The sequence below is a fragment of the Microtus pennsylvanicus genome, chromosome 1 (assembly GCF_037038515.1).
Source record: "Microtus pennsylvanicus isolate mMicPen1 chromosome 1, mMicPen1.hap1, whole genome shotgun sequence".
NCBI classification, from domain to species: Eukaryota; Metazoa; Chordata; class Mammalia; order Rodentia; family Cricetidae; genus Microtus; species Microtus pennsylvanicus.
This window is the reverse complement of record NC_134579.1, coordinates 210,808,904-210,830,537: the sequence shown is the minus strand read 5'-3', so window position 1 is coordinate 210,830,537 and position 21,634 is coordinate 210,808,904. Positions and strand designations below refer to the sequence as shown.

Sequence of the window (21,634 nt, the reverse complement as noted above, 5' to 3'; positions counted from 1 at the left end):
TAGTATATTTAGGTTCAGATTAAACTTAGTGATACTCACTCTTAAATTTTTTTTCCAAGGGCATCTTTAAATGGGAATAATTTATTGACCTTTGTATGGCCTTCACTGATACATATTTGATAGATACTGTCCATATAAATAATACCATCTTGGAACCCCATGGAGCCCCATTATTTGAAGCAACTTGAGTGTCTGTTTATTACATAAAGTGGACTCTGGGTTTCCATTCCCACAGTTGGAAGGCACAGGGCCCAGCAGGGTCCTCTATCCTGTGTCTTCAGTGTCCACATCTCAGTCAGAAGTCTTCTCGGAACTCACGACCTCAGGAACAAATAATAATACAGTCCTTGAGGCTTGAGAGGCAGGCGATGAGGTCAGGAGTGGGGGATAGAGCAGTGTCCGCACTCATACTCTCTCTCTCTCTCTCTCTCTCTCTCTCTCTCACACACACACACACACACACACAGAGAGAGAGAGAGAGAGAGAGAGAGAGAGAGAGAGAGAGAGAGAGAGAGCGCTCCCAGCATCACCTGTGCCTCCTAGCCTTGTTCCTAGCAACTGACCACAGTTACCACTGATGAGGGACCATGAGGGACCGTGGAAAGCAATTGTGCTTGGTCTTCAGTGCTGGACAGTTGAACACAAGTTGTAAAATACATCAGCCAGAAAGGCAAGGAGCAGCATACTGCAAACCGTGGCCAGAGAGGCATTGGGTTTTCAAACCCAAACATCTCTGCGAAGTTCCTTTCATAGGTTGTGATTGGTGTTTTTGTCAAGCCGCTCTTTATATGAATCTTGGGTATTCAGCATCTGGGTCACCTCTACCACCACTTGCATATGGTAGTCACAGCATCTGTGACCACAGAAGAGACCCCTCCCCTGTCTTAGTCCCTCTCCACGGATGTCACGGATGTAGCACTGTTGCTGGTGCTCGCGGAGAGTCTCTCATGAAGGCTCATCATAATACAGTCCGGAGAAAATGGTAAGGAGAGGCAATGCCCATGCGTGTATTCAAGACTAGCTGAATACACCTATCTGGCTGGCGTCTGTGAGCAGTGTTTGTCACATTTGCCTAACACAAGATGGGACTGGGAAATGTGCTTTGGGGGCTCAGTGGCAGAGTGTTTGCCTAAGTATGCAAAGCTTGGTATGTGGATCTAGAGGACCCAGACGGTTGGCCTCCTACAGATTCCATAAATGGTGAGGATAGTCACACCAAATGGTCCATAACTATAAAACACGCCATGATGTCCACACCCATGCGAGCTTTGTTTTCAGAATCCAGCATACATGTTTGGATAATGCTACAGTGGCCGTGGCCTCAGATTGAGTGCTCACTGTGAGGAGGAGGGAGGGGCTGTACATTGTGTGCACCGCCCAGCTTGTCCTCACAACTCTTCAGGCGCGTATACGCTGTCTCCTTTCTGCATATGTGGATGCTGGCGAGAAAACGGCAGTGGCTGGGATTTGAACAGTGGGCTCTCCAACACGAGCATCTGTGTCGCCAAGTGTATGCTATGGAGGCTGTGTGCTAGCCTAGAATTTACAAAGACTGAAAACGATGTAAACCCTGAATTTGGCAAGAGGGTACAAATTTAACCTCCTTGAAATAAATACATATTATCAACAGCAAAAGAAAAATTACCTGTATCTCCAGTAGCCTCCCTCAGAAATGATTGCTGCAGAGTCCTGGAAGCTTTGTGAGCCAGCACAGCACCTGCATCCAAAGGGAGATGTGACTGGGTGTGGCTGGTGGGGTTGGCCTGGACCATGTGTGGGGCAGGGTCAGATGCCTGGAGTGTGCACCGAGTGTGCACACAGGGAGACTGCCCTCCCCCACAGCAGTGATGCCCTGCACAGAGGTCTGCACACCCCTCCTTGACTCTGGCTTTGATCCCCTTTCGCTGGTGAAATCTCAGTGTGGGTTTTTCATACTGGCACATGAGAATATTCTAATATATTTGTCATTAGTTTTTTTTTCTCTCTCTCCAGCTCTAAACTTCTGACGTTGAATGGTCTGAGTATAATCATGTATTTAAATGGACAGAAACTGTATTGCCCGCTGCATCTCTATAAACGGAAGCCACCCTGAGTCCCCTTGTAGATACACATTGTAGATACGCATCCTGGGAGTCTGTTGAGTTACACATGTCGCCGTCTAGACCAGGAGTGGAGCTGTGTTGTTAGTTAGCGGGTTCACTCTTGGAAGAGCAGTGTTCTCTTCGGTGCTGAACACAGCGCTCAGCTTCACTGCTGCTGTCTGCTCTGCAGTTGTGAGAACGGGGTGTTCCCCGCTCAGCAAGATGCTGCCTCTAAGCGCTTCATCTATCCCTCCCTCCTTCTGACATTTGATATTTTTTTTCTTCTAGATGAAGGACTTTCGAAGTAAGATGCAATCCATATTTCCAACGATTCCCAAGAACTCCGAGTCAGCTGTTAAATGGGAGGAAGTACTGGAGTCTAAGTGAGATGGGTGTGGACGGCTCCCTGAGAATCGCGGCAGGCGGAACAGGACTGGGTGACTTCTCTCCAGGAACACGTGCAGATGGCCGGCGAACCCACGGGCCACAGCCATGGCCATCTGCCCATGGTGCAGGGAAGGAATGTTTTCCTAAAGCTAAGACAGCTATTTAATTACTGAGACGTTCCCCTTGAGGAGGGGTCCCAGAGGAAATATTTCTGTTTAGAACAATAAACCATGTTTCATATTTGCAAAACCAGTAAGCTAGAAAATTTTTGTAAGGGCTGGAGAGCTGACTGTGCTCCTGCAGAGGACCCCAGCGCATTTCCCCACCACCACTCTGGATGACTCAAACCCACCTGAGCTGTGGCTCTAGGGCATCTAATATCCTCTTCTGAATTCTGTGGGCACCTGACTTACCTGCGAACACACCCATACACGTACACAATTAAAAACTAAAGCTAAATATTTTTAGAAACTCAGTAGGTTGTGTGTGTACACCTATGCATATGTGTAACAATAGTAAAGAAGTCATGGATTTAAAGCAAGCGAGGGTGGACAGTGAAGGAGGTGGAGTGGGGAGAGGGAGGGCTGAAAATGATGCAAGCAGTTCCCATATGTGAAATTCTCAAAAAGAAAAAAAAACTTTTAATAAGAAAAAGTCATCACAGACAGACTCCTAACAGCAGTACAGACCTCAGTGTATCTAATTGAATGAATTTTAAAAGCCTATCTTATCTTGGATGACTAGGAATTTTGGAAGTGTGTTCCTATTGACCAATCTCCAAGATAGTGAACCCAGTACTGGAAACGGGTGCAGCTTGTCCTGAACGTAGTGTGATTCGACTTGGTACACACGGCTGAGGGTACTATCCTTGCACATGGGACAACGCCAGCAACAGAGGATGGTGACCCAGACAGGAACACTTGTGTAGAAGTGGTAATGACAACATCACGGCTGTAGAATGCACTTTGTTGTGAAACTGGTTCTGAGTCCCTGTACCCTGACTGATGTCTGTAATGTCATCCCAGTGGTGAAAGGAAATAGAGCAGAATTGCTACCTATCTGAAACCATGGTAGCCAGAAAGTCACCTGGGCACTGGAGCCAATGATCCTTCCTTCCTTCCTTCCTTCCTTCCTTCCTTCCTTCCTTCCTTCCTTCCTTCCTTTCTTTCTTCCTTTCTTTCTTAGATTTATTTATTAACTTTCTGCCTTCGTGTATGCCTGCAGGCCAGAAGAATGCACTAGATCTCCTTATAGATGGCTGTGAGCCACCATGTGGTTGCTAGGAATTGAACTCAGGACCTCTGGGAGAGCAGTCAGTGCTCTTAACCTCCGAGCCATCTCTCCAGCCTTTGATGCCTTCGCTTAATGAAGTTAATTCTTAAGAATCCAACCCCTTGTGTGCTTGCTCTGTGATCCCTTACAGAAAGCTGATGAGAAGTGATTGTGCACACAGTTAAGGAGGAAAAAAACGCCAGTGTGTCAATATGTCTAGAGAAACCCTCTGGCTGAATGTCAGGAGTGTAGTTCCTTTAGAATTACCTGGGTCCTAATTAGTCAGCAACCGTGTTCCATAAAGTGCATTCAAAATCTGCTACAGTGAAATCTTTTAGTTCTAAAGGAACTCTTTAAATGAAATGTCAAGTGCATAATGTAACATTTTTCTCTAGACCACATTGCCCTGTTAAAATTGCTGTATTGTTAATTAAACAGGTGTAATCGGTGTCTGAGATTCACATGTAACCTGCTAAAAATCCAAGAAAAGATTGTGAGCTTGATCAGCAAGTATGGAGTAGGGAAAAAAAAAAAATCCGTACCCATCTTCTAACCAGTCCTGGCTGGATGCAGAGAAGGAAAGTAGGCAGCTTGATAGGTGTGTGGAGTGGGCACTGCCTACAACCCCTCACGCAAAGACCTCCACTGGATAGGAGAACATGAGACTTCCTGTATTCGCTGAAGGGATAAAAAGAGAAACCATTATTAACTGTGAGTCTCTGGCAGCCAGGCCGAGGCCAGAACTAGGGGCCACAAGGGACACGCTGTTTCCTCTGGCGCTGAAGGAACATGTCAGAGGAATAACGGAATACGGAATAACTCGGGTCACCTGCTGGCAGGGACAGCTTTCCCAGAAGAGGAAGGCATGGGCACCAGTTGCCTTTTACAAGCAAAAACTGGGGCAAAGGAGATGAAAACTCAGAACAGGCGAGTGATGTCACTGAAGTGTCTTCCACAGAACTCAGATGCCACAGGATTTAGTCGCTTGTCTGTTTCTTTCCTACCAGAGGCGTATTGTTAAATTGGTTAATGGGAAGGAAAAATGTTTAAGAGATAATGTTATTCTTTATGTGAGGAGCCATCTGCGTACGCGTCCTGAATGTCCCCGGATACGGAAGAGAGGAAGTGTTGTGGGATTTCACGTCTGCCTTCTTTGCTGTCTTTATCTTGGGTAGAGTATGAAAAACATAATCACATTTATCTCCTGGAGCATAAAGGGTTTTAATCACCCTATTAACCAGGATGACATTTTTCACAGACTTAAAAAGGAATAGAGGAGACATTATCTCCCCATAAGCAATCCATTTCATGGAGACTGAGCACTGGAAACGCTTTAGAGGAGGGTTAGCACAGCCATTTCCAGTTCCCATCTAAGCCAACATTAAGGAGGCTTTCGGTAAGATGTGGCTTCCATTGCGTGCGTGTTAAGCTTTATTCTTAGAACTGTAAGCCCACAGCTGCTGGAGAAAGCCGCACTGAGAGAACACGGTGGACAGAGAGGAGCAGACCTCAGGATTCTTACCAGAAAACACCCATACTGGGAAGTTACCACTGCCCTGCTATACAGTTGGCTCACCCAGAGCACTTCAGAGTAGAGACACACCCTGGGCAGGGAAAGGTGTGTTGCAGGGCTCACCGCTCAAGGTATTGAGCCTTCGACTAGAAGGAACACAGATTCCAATAGAACACAGAGCAAGCATCTGCCCTAAGCCCAGAAGAGCCGAGGAGGGTCATGGTGACTTCTGTCGCCCTCCTCATCCCAGCCCCAAGGCACTGAGGAAGGAGCTGATCCTGCTCAGCCAAAAGGAGGAGCCAAGCTTGTCACACCACATCGGTCCGTGCGATCTCAAGCTCAGTGTGGACCTAAGTCACAAACTAATCATTGCAACTTAAGAGGGAAACAAAGAAATGAGGGGGGAGATGGGGACAAAGATAATTAAAATCCACTGAATGTAGCTATTTCACTCGGGACAAAATTTAATCTCTCCTAGGTTTAATTCAGAAAGAATATTGTTTATTTTCTCATTTTCATGTGTTTCTTTGAAACAGTGAGTGGGGTACAAGTAAGAAAGCTCTTCAGATACTTAAATTTCCCATGAGAGATGGTGTAATTCATATTTTAATAGTATTTTATCATGCTCAGTTGAGGCGTTTTTCCTTCCAGCTGAAAGTCTTTGAGTGGTGCAGCAACCATTGGGGTCTCTTGCTGTCCTTAGCACTGTCAAAGGCTGGGGCTTTGTGAATACCCAAGAGGAAAGCAAGCTCCCCTCACCACAATGAGGCCAGAGAAAATTCCATCTGGTGGCAGATAACTCAGTTTGGGAGAAGCATATAGTTTCAGGATTAATAGTGACTTAGAACCTAAACTTATATATATTTTTTGGATTATAAAGAGAATTTTTATTTAGATGTTATTGATATAAATCACACAGGTCAAATTCATATTAAGGTTCATTCCCAGTTACTCCAAGAAATTCTAACATTAACTTCATTGGAACAATTGATTGATCTAACATCTTGATAAAAATGCCTTTATCATATAAACTCTTGATGATTGTTGATAAAATCAAAGACTTGATTCCTCAGATGCATACTGGACTCAGCTGATGTCTCTTGATAAACCTTGTATTGCAGTTTCAGTCAGCCAGATCCCCACAGCTGGTATTGTCAGTACAGGAGCTCACGTTTCTATTATAGCTGAACAATCCTGTCTCTCCAGCTATGCTTAGATCTTCAGTAGTCGATATCCAAGGTGGTGGTTGCAAAAGACATCCCCTACCAAGTGTAGGAACCTTCCTTGCTGCTCCCAGAATCCAGGTGCCTATTGCAACCGTCTATGTCATCCTTAACCTTTTCCCCTTTGGGGACAAGACCTCCCGTTTCACGGAGGTTGTAGCAACTCTTTACTTGAGCATCCTTTGTTCAAAGGGCCACTAAAAAACACCTACCCAAGCTTTCTTGGATAAGAAGATTCCCCCCATTTGGGCAAGCCAGTGACTCATTAAAGGGGACAAAGAAATTAAATATTTACATCAGCTAATTTAATAGCATTTTAGGTTGACCATACAGAACCATCATTTTGGACCTGGATTACTCCTGTTTTCTGTTTTTCTGGGGGAATCTGGTCAATGGAGGCTTTTATAAGATCTCTGTGCTGTTTATATGCATCATCATCCCTTTGGTGTCCTTCAGCCAGACTGTCCCTCTCCTACCACTACAAACTACAATGTAATTGTTATTATTTTGATTGTTTCCAAGACAGGGTTTCTCTGTGGAGCCCTGGATGTCCTGGAATTTGCTCTGTAGACCAGACTGGCCTCAGACTCAGAGATCACATACTTCTGCCTCCTAACTTATATTTTCTTATGTAAGCTGGACCATGTCCTTAGCCTCGTTGCCTTTTAATGAGCCATGATCACATTCTAAAAAGAATCGATATCAAACAAACAACAAAACCCACATACACATACCAAAACAAAACAAAACAGGCAAGTGAGGGCTGGCAGGATTCGGCAGGTAAAGTCACTTCCTGCCAAGCCTGATGACCTGAGTTTGATCCTGCGGACCTACGTGTTGGAAGGAGAGAACAGATTCCCACAAGTTGTCCTCTGACCTCCACTGTGCTGTGTGGCACAGGTAAGAAAGAGGGAGATGGATAACTGATCTGTAAATAGGCAGGTGACTGTCTAAATATGCTCACCGGGGTAAACACTTGACAGAAAGGCCATCCTTGGCAGATTCTCCCAAGAAGCTGAGCCAGGCAGGCTGAGCAAATGGTGTGTTTATAATACCTGTTACCTGCTCATCTGAAAAGCTACAGAAGAGACTCTTGGTGCTGCCCTTGATGCCTCAGGCTGAGACCATTTGTCTAGGCTTGCAGTCCATCAGGAGACCCTGGGGAGATCATCTCTAAGAGGTGTGAGCTTCAGGGTTTTCAGTCTCGGTCTCCAGCTCAAAGAACAAGCTGATAAGACAGCTTGTATTGAATTCTCGCCCCTGTGTTCTGCTGACGATGGGGACAGATTTATTTTACTGCTCTGAGAAATTCCATTTCTACTTGGAGCAGCATAGATATGCCACAGCAACCACCTCCTCTGGAAAACACAGGAGGGTCACCACGTTCCTTGGCCTTGGTGGCCAGAGCCCTGCAGAGATCCTCTGGAAGCTGCGACAGGCGACAGAGCCAAGAGCCTAGTGTAGCAGATTCCACAGAGGAAGAGAGGGCCGCTTAGAGAAACCCTGGCTCTCGGCTTCCTGTGGGCAGCGTTGCTTCCCTTCCAGACTTTATTACAAATGACTGTGGTAAGGTATCTGAGAAACCACACTGTCGCACCACCCAATCCTGGTTTTCTGAAACACAACCCTTGCTGGCAAGATCTGACTGGACGAGTCACACTGAGCCCCATCTGGGTTTGTCCAGAATTGGAGGGACAGAAAGCACATCGACTCACCGGCACATGCCTCCACCAGACATGTCACTGACACTCTTTGCACCTGTGTTTTCTAAGTGTCTCCCACACACGAGGTCATTCCCCTAGGAGTCATCAGAATTTAATGTATGAATTTGGAATTGTGATATCTTTGGTTGGTGGTTTGGTTTTTCAAGACAGGGTTCTCTGTGTAGTTCTGACTGTCCTGGAACTCACTCCATAGACCAGGCTAGCCTTGAACTCACAGAGATCCTCCTGCCTCTGCCTCCCAAGTGCTGGGATTAAAGGTGTGTGCCACCCCCACTTGGCTGTAATGGCTAATCTTGATTGCAGAGTTGATTGGAGTGAGAAAACAGCAGATGATGAAGCATGCCTCTGGGTGTATACACCAGGGTATCTGTGGGATGACTACAGATGTAAGTGTATGCCAGGGTATCTGTGGGATGTCTACAGATGTGGGTATATGAGACTACAGATGTGGGTATATGAGACTACAGATGTGAGTATATGAGACTACAGATGTTGGTATATGCCAGGGTATCTGCAGGGATGACTACAGATGTGGGTATATGAGACTACAGATGTGGGTATATGAGACTACAGATGTGAGTATATGAGACTACAGTGTTGGTATATGCCAGGGTATCTGCAGGGATGACTACAGATGTGGGTATATGAGACTACAGATGTGAGTATATGAGACTACAGATGTTGGTATATGCCAGGGTATCTGCAGGGATGACTACTAGATCAGGAAGGTTCTGGCATAATCTCCTGATAGACTCACAATAGTACCACAGTGCATGAGTGTGATGAAAGACAGGAGGTGGATCTGGGGTGTAGGGAGTAGAACAAAGTGGGTAGGTCCTTGGGGATATAGCAGCCCTTGTTACCTTCCTGCTTCCTGGTTGTCACAATGCAGACTGTCGCACACCGCAGGCCCCGTCTGTGTTCTATGCGCTAGAACCCAGTTCGCGAGCTTCGGGCAAGGGGCTGGAGGTTGAGAATACACACATAGAGACAAACCAACACACAGACCTTCAATCACGGGTACCAAAAAGCCCCCTTTTAATAGCACCATGCTGGCTTAAATACCTGCAGTCAATGGCCAACAGGTGAAAGTCCCATCTTCTGATCCTCTAGGCAAAGCACAGCTTTTAGTCACTTCAATTAGAAGGCTCTAGACAGGGAAGAGCAGTTCAAGGCCAGGACTCAATTGGTCCCAACAGCAGACCACTCTTATCCCAACGCACACTACCATGACGGCTAAACCCTCTAAAACCATGAGCCAAAATACATCCTTCCATAAGATGCTTCTGGGTTTGGTGACAGCAACAATGGGACTGACTAACACAGAAAGCAATAATGTATATATTCTGTGCAGGCGTAGGGTAGCCAAACTTCTCGGGGTTCTGAACATTGCCACGGGAGAGGGAGGTAAGGCTTGGGTTAAAAAGCCCAGGATCAGGGAGAACTCAGAGAAACGCCACACACCCAGCAGGTAGGAGCGTCACCCTCTGGTTTGCTCAGGGTCAGGCCTAAGTCTGCTATAATCACCTGACAAATTAATTACATGGAAAGGAGGAACGCAGGGAGAAGAGAAGAAAGAGGGCAGAGGAAGGGCAGATGGGGCAGGGTCTTCACTGTGAGGAGCACCTTCATGTCTGTACTTAGCCGGGTCCCCAGGCAAACGTGAAATTTGCCTTTCTCAGCTTGGAAAATCTCAAGAAAACGAATTGCATCAAAATGTTGAAGCACTGGGTCCTGGGACTGGGATCTCTAACTCCAGCTTCAAACTGTCAGGCTGCTAAGACATCCGCCAGCTTAGAAGAGGAAGGAACACGTTAGATGAAGATCTGACCGGTGTTCTTCCAAGTGACCTGGAGTCCCACCCAGGGGGGAGGCAGCCTTGCCCAGAACCGTGTCCCTAGCAAACGGACCTCCTTTTATTTCTGAAGCCGCTCTGCCCCTCTGTAGTATTGGCAGAACATGGAGCCTCAGGTTCTTTGCTAATCTCCAGGGTGGAGGGGTCTGGTTTGTATCTGGATAGCCTTAGTTGAAGCTTCACCCCCGGGAGTACCGAGGATCAAGAAGGGCACCCAGCAATGCCCTGGAATAAGTTACGCAAACCAACCGGCCACTCGCTTCTCTTGAACCCACAGTGCCCCTGAAAGACCACGAATTCCATCCAGACTCTCCATTTTGCACCTCTGTGTAAACCTCCGCCTCCTACCTTACTTTTTTTCAAGGCACTAAATCATTCTCAGCTGAGCACCATCACACACTGATTCCACGGCATGACAATCTCTCAGGTCAGCTGCTTTCCGGAGCTGTGTCTGCCAGGATGCGGTGGGAATTATCAGGAAGGTTCAACTGCCAGGTTAATGTGCCTTCAGTTTCCGTGTATGAAGCCCGCTCTGTGCTTGGGCAGTAAGCATTCAAATTAAAACTATCTTGCCTGCTCATTCTCAAACACAGGGCAGGACAAGTGTCTTCTAGGCCCTTGGCCGCCATTGTGACCTGTGCAATGGCTTTGTTCCAAATTTCTAAATCACTCTCTCCAAGTTAAATGTCAGCAGCTGAGTAGCTGCACCACATGGAGGCCTGGGGCTGGGAGTCCAGCAACTTGCTACTGTGTGGTAATATCCAGCCCCAGGCATACCCAGGGAGGCCCAAGGAGCCCAGGAAGGTTGAGAGAGTCTCAGGAAGGCTCAGGAAGGTCCAGAGAGGCCCAAGGAGCCCAGGAGGTTCAGAGAGATGTAGGGAGGTCCAGAGGGGCCTAGGAAGGCCCAAGGAGGCTCAAAGAGGCCCAAGGGGGCCCATGGATGTCAATGGAGACCCAAGGAGATCCAAAGAGGCCCAGGAAGGCCCAAAGAGGCCCAGGGAGGTCCCGAGAGGCCCAGGAAGGCCAAGAGAGGCCAATGCATTTCCAGCAGCTTAGCTGTACTTCTTAGAAAACCTCAATGCCTAACCCAGAAAACATCTGAAAACTTCACAAACCATATAGTTCATTTCCAAACCTCGTCCATTCCCTAACAGCTATCAATAGACTGGCCCAAACCACAATACACCAAAAATATTCTCTGTGGCTAAGACTCCTTCATCACAAATGGCGGCAAATCCTCACATTTATGTAGCCCCCGTGGAATCAGGCAGTCCACCCTGGAAGGGTAAGGAGTCCCACTGGAACCCCTTTCGTCACCAGCACCTCCCTTCCCTGGCTCCAGCCTCCTACTCTCAGGCTCCTCCACCTGAAGGCACAGCTTAGCTGACCCAGAACCCATAGAATTAGTATATAGGAAAAGAAAGCTCGCCAGATCGGCTTACATGATACTGCAGAACAGACCAACACCTGCTGTCTCTCACAGGGGAAGCTGAAAGCTCGGGAGATGTTCAGTCTACGAGGCTGGGTACCTCAGGAGTCCTGCTGTAACGCAGAAGGCCTGAGTGGTCTCAGAGAATGGCTGGCCTTCAGTTCATGTTGGGAACCCGAGAAGCTGGTTCCAATGGCAGTGAATGTATGGACAGCTGTCGCGTCCGCGACTGCGGAGCAGCACACAGGGTAGACAGCTCTCCTTCTCCCGAGTCCTTTCATTTGGGCTCCACCGGAGGGTGCCACCCATATTCAGGGTGGATCTTCCCACAGCTGTCAGAGCCATCCAGACAATCCACCACAGGCTAGCCTGGTACAGACAGTGCCACTCTGAAGCTCTCCGGCGACTCTAGTTTGTGTCAAGCTGGTCATGGGAATCAGTCATCAAAGACCCTTCATCTCTGAAATAGGAATAAGAACGCCTGCATCACCATATTAGTGGACAGTGTGTGACATGCTTAACGCAACACGCACCTCACGCCTCTCCCAATCCCTGCCTCACTACCAGCATACTGAGGCAGAGGAGGGCCAGTTAGCACCGACCACCCCATCCTGTATGTATGCCTATCACCCCATCACTTCAGCTCCCTTAGAGCCCAGTCCCCAGGCTCCATTTCATCAGCCGTCAGGATTCCCTAGTGTGTTAGAGTCATGGATGCTGGCAAGCTGGGCATCGGTGGTGACATTCTTACTTCTGATATATATAGTTGAGCTTTGAGAGACCGTGGAGCATCTTAGGAAACACAAGGGAGAGCTGGCATCCCTCCATATTGGCATGAATAGAGCCCTCCCAGCAGTTCACTCCAGTGAGGGAAGGGGCAATGTGGGCACTGCCGTTGTCTGGGCTGTGTCTGTCCATGATTTTGAGAAAATGAATTCACACAGAATTAGGGTCCACTTGGGGTGGTGTCTGAGTGAGTGTGTATCTCACAAAGTTACCCGGGCTTGTGTTTGTTATCTCTTGGTGTGATTTTACAGCAACTTGTCAACCGCACCAAGGCAGTGGCCAATTGCGCTCAACAGTCTTTCCGTAGGAGCCTTGAGCTGTGGGGTCCATGACTGGCTCACATGTTCTGCCCCAAACCCTGGGAGGCTGGTACTGCAAGCGCAGTGACCAGAGCCTGAGAATATTCGCTTGTCTGCCCTGCGTCCCAGGAGCGCACCGTGATGCAAATTCTATTGTTACCAACAATTACTTTCCTAGATAGCAAAACTCACTGCAGCCTCATCCCTCTTGAATTCTGCTCCCCCCCCCCACCCCCCCCCAAAAAACCTGTTCACGGGCCTGAAAATAACCAATCTAGTGTCACTGTACCCTCTCGGTAATCCGTCGCCAGCCTTGGTTACTTCCAGAGTTGGTTTTCTGGGCAGCATAACACAATAGTCACTTTAATCCCAGCTACTAGGTCCTAGGGAGCCAGCTCCTCCTGCCCCGCAGTGTCAGCAGAGGGCGCAGAGCCCAGCCAGAGTAACCGAGAGAGGGGCTGACTGGCTGGAACCGGAGGGCTGAGGGTGTAGGCTGTGGAAGGCACCCCCACAGAGCCCCCGTGCTACGCTCCTTTTGTTAAAGGCAGTGAGGCAGAGCAAAAGGATCTGACAACAAGCACCCCACACACAATGGGGAAGGGGCTGAAATAACGAGTGAGCACCAGAAGGTAAGGCACAAGCGTTCTTAGCTGACCAAGAGTTTTCCTTCCTTCCTTCCTTCCTTCCTTCCTTCCTTCCTTCCTTCCTTCCTTCCTTCCTTCCTTCCTTCCTCTATCCTTCCTTCCTTCCTCTATCCTTCCTTCCTTCCTTCCTTCCTCTATCCTTCCTTCCTTCCTTCCTTCCTCTATCCTTTCTTCCTTCCTTCCTTCCTTCCTTCCTTCCTTCCTTCCTTCCTTCCTTCCTTCCTTCCTTCCTTCCTTCCTTCCTTCCTTCCTTCCTTCCTTCCTTCCTTCCTTCCTTCCTTCCTTCCTTCCTCTATCCTTTCTTCCTTCTTTCCTTCCTTCCTTCCTTCCTTCCTTCCTTCCTTCCTTCCTTCCTTCCTTCCTTCCTTCCTTCCTTCTTCCCCTCCCTCCCTCTCTCTCTCCCTCCTTCCATCAAAAGAACAATTATTATGTTTGGCACTAGGTGAGGACATGGCACAACTAGACAGCCCTCCAGTAAAAACTTGGTGTTTCTCGCCAAAGTCAGGCGAGGGAGGAAGCGAGGCGCCGCCGCCAGCAGCCAGCAGGGGGCGCAGAGCCCGGCGGGAGTGACCCAAGGGATGCTGAGGCTGTGAACAGGAGAGCTGGGCTTTGGACTGCACCTCCAAGAGCCCCCTGGAGCCCCCTGGAGCCCCCTGGAGCCCCCTGGAGCCCCCTTTTTTTCTGGTAGAGGGGAGCAAAGGAGAACAAATGGCCCAGCTGTAACTGAGCGGGGCCTCCACTTGGGCTCTCTGGGTGGAGATGTAGGCTTGAACGTCAGTATGGCTGTGAGGGTGCCAAACACAGGGAGACTCAGGCAATTCTGAGTCCCACTGGAGGCGATTAGATAGGACCCAAGGGACAGGAGGGGGCGCTCAGGGGCCGGCCCTATTGATAAGAATAGTACTAATACTTGAGTAGTGTTTGCTATGATTAGGAACTATTTCTTTCTTTTTTTTTTCTTTCCAGGAATTGTTTTTAAAGTTTTGTCCCATATGGTCTCGCGATGTGGACATCGTTGTCATCATCATCATTGTAAGGAGAGGAAAAGCAAAGCCTGGAAAAGGTAATATATATATATAATAAAAATCCTTCCAGAGTCACGCGGCTTGTATTCAAATCAGATGTAATAACTGGTCCCAGGTCACCCATCTAATACACACTGTGGCTCAGATTAAGCCCATGTGTGGCCTTCAGAGCAGCCTGTTCTCCCACAGGGAAGCCTGCAGATGAGAAGGGAACCAAGGTGACCTGGAAATGCCTGTATCTGCCAGGCCAAAGGCGAGAATGGAACGGAGGCCCAAGTACTGCAGGCCCAGGTAACACACTGCCAAGCACAATATACTCGGCTGGATTCCTTGCCAAATACAGCATCATAATTCAGAGAACCACATTAAGACATGGGATCGTCAGGCTCAGGACAGGGGTGGGGTGGACTGGGGGTGTGCGCTGGGTAAAAGGCGGTTGCCGTACAAACCTAGTGACCTGAGTTCAATCCTTAGAGTTCACACAAAGGTGTAAGGAGAGAGCTCACTCCAGAATGTTGTCTCTGATCTCTACATGTGTGCCCCGTCAGCGCCCCGTCCCTGTAATGATACATAAATGCTAAAATGTTAAATAAGGATGATAAAAAAGAATTCTCATATTCTTCAAAGGCCCAGGGGACATGATGGTAAGGCAGAGCTGGTCCCAACCCTGGACCAATTTCTCCCTCCCCCTCGGCTCTGACTGCACATCTGTACTGACTGCAGCCTGTTCTCCGAGTGCCCTCTGTCCCCCTAGCCACCCTCCGTGCCCTTCCTTAAGCCCTAGCCTTAAGGATTTGGGGGTAAGGAAGCCAGATGAGCAGGGCCCTTGGAATCCCTTGCCCATCCTAGAGTACCCAAGTCTCTCTCCTCAGCCAGGCCCTTTCCTGCACCTGTTACCCTAGGCAGGGCATGCCCAGCCCTTGCCTTCCTCAGAGGCCCTTCCTGGCCTTGCAGACCAAGCCCCCTCCCTGCTTGAGGACTTTATTTTCTCAGATGATGAAAGGCCAGCCAGCCTTCTTCTTCCCATCCGTGCTTCGGCCACCACAAAGCTCCCAACTAAATGGAATCTTGACTCATGCAGACTTCACCGCTCTCTCTGCTTCCTCCTCCTTCTGTGCCAGTTTTCCATTTTCTCAACCCATTTTAGCAACTTCACTGTGAACACGTCTTTTATTGGAAGCTGCCTCTGGTCTGTTTAGAAGCCGACAGGGTATAAATTATAAATAAAAATAAAGACTCTGAAATCTTGCCGTTGTCGCTTTCTTATTTCGGGAGGTATCTGAAATCCTGACTTGGCATTCGAGATAAATTCAACACAAAACATCTTGTGCAGCAGCATATTTTTAAGTTTTCATTTCTATAAAAGATTTTGCCTTGCTACAAGCCCAGGCCCCTAACTCCTCCTAGGACATGCATTGGGGTTCAGCACAGCCTTCCACAAGGCCCCACCTCTTCCTCAGGCAAGTGTTGTTTAAAATCTGGACATTGGATTAAGAAGCCTAAACTGGGGGAATTAGCATATGAATGATGTTTTTGTTTTAGGCCTTTATCGTTTTGTGAAGTATTATCCCATGAGATTTTAGATATTTTCCTATTTGCCTGAGTACACACACACACACCTGGTACCTCCCATCGTATCTGGTTCCTTCAGGCCACAGTGAAGCCCTGCTCTCTGTCCTTCCTGCTACCAGAAGACAAGCTCAGCTCCTACGGGTTATTCACAAACATTCTTTAAGAAAATTTACTTTTAATTCTGTGTGTATGCACGTATCCGAGTGTGGACGTCTGCACATGAGGGCAGTGCCCTTGGAGCCCAGAAAAGGGCATCTGTAGCCTGAGGAATAAACACCCATAGACAGATATTGGGGTTCAACCTGAAGATCAGAAAAAGCAAAGCAGGCAAACTGCTAGAGAACTCTTCTTTGAAATCTTCAGACTGAAAGAGAGTGAGTTCCTGTCTTGTCCCGCCTTATATTCCTCTCTAGTGCTGGGATTAAAGGCGTGCACCACCACCATCCGGCCTCCATGGCTAACTAGTGTGGCTGCTTTGCACTGACCTTCAGGCAAGCTTTATTTATTAAAACACAAATAACTGACCACCATAGTTGTCAGATCCACTAGAACCAGAGTTACAAGGGGACTGAACTCTGGTCCTCAGCATGAGCCCCTAACCACTGAGCCATCTCTCCAGCTCCACCAAAGACATGGTTTTGGTGCCTCTGCCTCAATGCTCTCTGTATCCAGTTTATCCCTGATACTGGCCAGGTGGCCCGTGTTACCATGTCTACCCTCTCTGGAGCTTGCTGATTGGTCCATCCCTCTGCCATGATCTTATTTACCTACCGTGTTATACCTCTCTCTCACCTGGGGCGCCCTTCACCAGGCTCACCTGGACTCATCTCTGTTGGGTCTGATTTTCCTCCTTTAAACCACGTGAACAAAATAACGGCTTCCTAGAGAGTCACCCAGTTCTAACTGAGGGTTGCATTTTAAGCTATTAAGATCTTCCTGCCTCAGCATTTTAGCTGCTGGGATTAACAGATTTCTGTCACTACATGCTAGGCCTCTCGTGTCAGCTAGAAAATGGATCTGCAAAAGGATAGCAATCGTCCTAGCTGCAGGAAGGTTGGCCCGTGGGACATCTGTGGAGGAGGGTCCAGATTGCAGATTGATGAAGAAAGACCCAGCCTTGTGACCAGCTCTCTCAGGTCTCAGGCAGTTCATATACCAGTTTGAGCTCATTTCTGGATATTAGGACAGCCTGGGACCTAACATTCCAGCCTTCTCTTGACGGTAAGGGATAGCATAGTCTCTTCTGTAGCTGCTTCTTAGCTGGGGAGCGACATCACGGCAGTCCAGGAAGGGTGGAATGCAAGTCAAAGCTGGGGACAGGGTAGGAGCTAGGGGCCCACGCGTGCAAGCCAGTTCTTTTACTTGAATGTGTGGACTGCCGGAGACCGAACAAACACTATTTCACAGACTGGACCCCTGGGCTATTTAAGAGTAGAGTGAGCTAGCTCAACTGCACAAGCAAGCAAGCAATCAAGGTCCCATTCGCTTCTCTCTGCTTTACGCTGTGGACGCAACATGACTCACTAGCTGAATTCCTGCCTTAACTTCAACGATAGCCTGTTAACCTGTGACTTAAGCCAAACAAACAAACAAACAGCAGCAACAAAACCTTCCTTGACTACACTGCTTTGGGCTGGGATGGTTTTATCACAGCAACAGATAAATGATGGCAGTCTCGTCCTCATTTTGAGAATTTAAGAAATACCGTTGCCTCTGGGTGCCGATGGATCTAACTCCCTTAAGCAGACCAATGCCTCAAACAAGGACGTAGAAATGCTTGCGTCCTCCTTGCCGAGGCCCCACCTCAAGTACTGCCTGCCCACGGGCCGCGCAGGCTCGCTGGTCACGGAGACCCTCAGCGCTGTCTTTGAGCAGACCAGCCCGTGGCGCCCTCAGCACCTTCCACGTCCATGGGGTACATACCTGTCATGTTTGAGGTGAGACTTGGAAAGTCATCCTACACTCCCGCCCCTTCTTCTTGTAACCTATTTTAGAGACAGGGACATTTTAGAGATAATCAAATTCAGATGAAGTTATATTTGATTATTGCAACAACCACAGTCCTAACAAACAGAGAAGACACGCAAGGTGGGCTCAGGGATAAAGCCACGTGGGACAAATTTGGGTCTGCCAGTGACCCTCCCTGGAGCCTTCAGAGAGCGATATTAGGAAGTAATTCATTTCTGAATATGATATGATATGTAAGCCTCTCGGGTTGTAGCACTTTTTCGAAGACATCCCAGACGAGGACCATGGCACCCCTGCTCCCACACAGCGCTTCAGGGTACTTGGCACACCAGCTGGGCTTGTTTAGCAGGCCACTCACGGACCTAGAGGGACCCTGGGACGGGTAGTCATCCTGTCGTGCTCCTCGAAAGTCCCACAAGGACATTAGAGCAAACAAGATCCTCCCTCTCAGGCGCTGGGCTTTCTCCCTGCTTTCAAGGGCACAGCAGTAAACGCCGTGTGTCGTTCAGGCTTTCTGCCAGCAGAGGGCGGCCGAGCTGCGGGCAGGGGGCTGCTGCCGTAGGGCAGGACGTGGGGGTTCCGGCCCTGATCATAACGCGTGAAGACAGACAGGGGGCGCTGTCCGAGCCCAGAGGCCATGACTGGCTGTGCGGGCTCTTTCCGTGAACCTGGAAAACTAAGCCAGGTAAAGCGCTCTAGAGATGCCCAAGACACTTTCAACACCGATCTGCCAATAGGCCCCGGGTCACACTGGTAGCAGTCCTTGGCCACACCCCGGATCCCCGCACAGGCCACTCCAAGCGTGGATTCACGGCCTGGGGAGGAGGGCGGGCCGTGTCCTCCCAGGACAAGCCCTCCTGGTGACATCTCCGCCTGGAAAGAAAGCACGGTGGTACTCCAAGCAGTCACCTGCTGGGGTCGCCTCTGGGTTCCCTCTCTTCTCCAGCTCCTGGATAACCCTGTCCTCTTCTAGGTGCAGCGAGCATACTCTGACCCTCATTATAGCCAGCAACACATCTGAAAGGAGGGGCCTTGGCAGCAGAGTGATGATTTCCCCTAGAATCTCTGTGGACGGCCGGCTACGTACGAGCAACTTCACCGACAAGCCAGAACATGGGGGGAGGGGTGTCAAGACAAGCAAACAAACAAGGAATCGCCTGAAACCCCATCTTTACTCCATCGGTAACAAATGCCGACATTTTACTTTGCCTACCACCTTTTCCTTCTTTCACATCCGTGTGTGCAGGGTGATGTATGCTCCCTCCAAAGTAGAGGTCTTACCTTCCCTGGCCACTGAAATTTGCTTTTCCATCAAAGGGCACTGAAGTCCCACTCGTGAGTCCCACAACGATCTTTTGGGGGATGGCAAAGCGGCTTGCCCCCAAGCCCGACCCTCAGTTAGATCCCAGGAAACCTATATAGCGGAAGGAGGGAACGGGCTCCTGCAAGTAGTCCTCTGACCTCCACGTGCGACATGGCACGTGGGCGCACATGTGCAAACACACGAACACACACATACACACACAAAATACATGCAATACTTTTTTTTTTAAAGAGCTGTCCATCCTGGAACGAAGAGCGGTAGGAGCAGAGCCAGAACTGTCCCTGTGCATGTCTGGGATCTTCTTGGGCACCTGTCACTTCCTTGCTGAAGCTCTTAGGGCTTTTCCATGGCCTTTTGTGAAGAAGAAAATCCCATTCCTATCCCTGTCTGGTCCATCTGCAGCTGAAATACTCCAGGGTAATGCTTTCTGCTGTGAATTTAAATCCGAAAAGGTGTAAAATAAATCCGTATTGACACACAGGGAACACCACGCCTCCTTCCCACGCGCTGGCAGGAAAAAGGAGCTCTGCCATCAGAGATTCTCATTTGGCGAGGCCTGGGTAGAGACATTTTCGCTGTAACGACTGGAATGCTGCTGGCATCTGGTGGGTAGAGCAGAACCAACCTCCCAGCACTGCCCCCCCCCCCCGAAAGAGAATTAGCTATTCCAAATGTTGATAGTCTCAGATGGAGAAATATTATTCCAGGTGTCCTGGACACTCCCTTGGGTCTAAGAGCCCCTAAGCTTTGATCCAATGAAGTACAGCCAAGTGACAACGGCCTTGACTGAGAACCTCTAGGTCATGTCCCTTGACCCAGGGCATAAATAAAGAGCTGGTGATGAAAACAGGCAAAGGGTTGCAAGGCAAGTCTGCCAGGCAGTGTGTGGGTGTACGGGGGACAGCCACTGGGGATCCCTGTTTCAGTCTGTTCCTTGTGCATGGATTCAGGCCCGTGCCTAAGGAGCTGGGGGTGTGTAGGGGGTGGGGGGTGAAGGGTTGTGTCTCATCTCATGAGTCTTTTCTTTCTAGGTAATCTACACAGCAGCAGCTCCCCAAACCTCACCTTTGAAGGCATTTCCAGAGCTCAAGGGAGCCCTGGGTATTTTCTTTGGAAACCATCTTTCCCAGGACTCCAGACTGGGGCTCAAGCAAGGCCTCAATGCCTCAGTTTCTTCATCAGTAAATTACAAATAATAGCACCTGCCTTCTGCCCGGGGCACTTTCACACATTATCTTTAACTCTCAACAGCCTGGGAAGAGAGGAGCCCACATTAAGGTACCTGGGCTCCGGCTTCAGCTACATTTCCTGAAGCTGCAGGACTGGCAGAGCAGGTTCTGAGAGGAGGAGGAACAGAAGGAACTAGGATGTTCTCACCCTGTGACCTGGCTGAGCCACTGCGTCTAGGATCTGCTGCCAGTCTGAATCACTTGCAACATCCTGGAAAGTCAAGAGATCTTAAAACTGTAATGTTGCTGGACGGTGATGGCGCACGCCTTTCATCTCAGCACTGGGGTGGGGAGGGGAGCAGAGGCAGGCAGATCTCTGAGTTTGGAGCCAACCTGGTCTACAGAGTGAGTTGCAGGATAGCCAGGGCTACACAGAGAAACCCTGTCTCAAACAAAACAAAACCAAAAAAACAAAACCAAAACCAAAGCAAAGCAAACCATACTGTTTCTTGCACCTGACATGCTTAAAGGCTACCCCAGAGGTTCTTTCTGCAGAACCTGAGAACTACGGTCCTGAGTGCACACTTCTCTCAACCATTCACACACACGTGTGAGGCTCAGGACAAAACTGCAGGTATAGCTTAGCTTGGCAACCACACAAAAGGCCCTGCATTCAGTTCCTAGCCATATCACAAAGTGGGGCATGATCACACAAGCCTGCACTGGCAATACCCAGGAGGTAGACAGGAGAGGTCGTAGTTCAGAGTCATCCTCAGTGTTGTCTACATGACATTTTGTGTCAGGGGCAGGGGAGGGCAGGCAGTCAAAAAAGGTTGACAGACGTGGTACAAGCCTGTAATCCTACGACTCCACAGCCTTGAGTTTGAAGCCAGCCTGGGCTACAGAGGCCCCGCTACATCTCTATTGCTGTGATGAAATACCACGACCTAAAGCAAACTTACAAAAAAGGAGTTTATTCTGGGCTTATGAGTCCAGAGGGATAGGAGCCCATCATGGTAAGAACGAGGCATGGCACCAAGTGTCAGGTGTGGCAGCTGAGAAAGCATACCTACAACCACAAACACAAAGCAGAAAGAGAACTGGGAAGGGGTGAGGCTCTAAACCCCCAAAGCCCTGCCCCAGTGATGTAACTTCCTCCAGCAAGACTGCACAGCCTCCATAAACAGTGCCACCTACTGGGAACATGAGTTCTAACACTTGAGCCTGTAGGGGACATTTCTCATTTAAGCCACCACGCTTTGCTCCCTGGCCCCCACAGTCTTGTGGCTATACCATACCATAAAATGTTTTTAGTTTAACTCCAGAAATCTTCCTAGTCTTTCACAGTCTCAACACTGTTTTA

The 21,634-nt window shown here is 48.9% G+C and overlaps 1 protein-coding gene across 1 annotated transcript in view; it reads left to right on the top strand.

The window, feature by feature from the left end:
* Tmem242 (transmembrane protein 242) overlaps positions 1-2,720 on the top strand; it is a 28,419-nt gene extending 25,699 nt beyond the window's left edge. Inside the window, exon 4 of the mRNA XM_075950349.1 lies at positions 2,370-2,720. Within this exon, the coding sequence (XP_075806464.1) occupies positions 2,370-2,468 (99 nt within the window). The 3' untranslated portion in view covers positions 2,469-2,720. The remainder of the gene's footprint in view (positions 1-2,369) is intronic.
* The last annotated feature ends 18,914 nt before the right edge of the window (positions 2,721-21,634 follow it).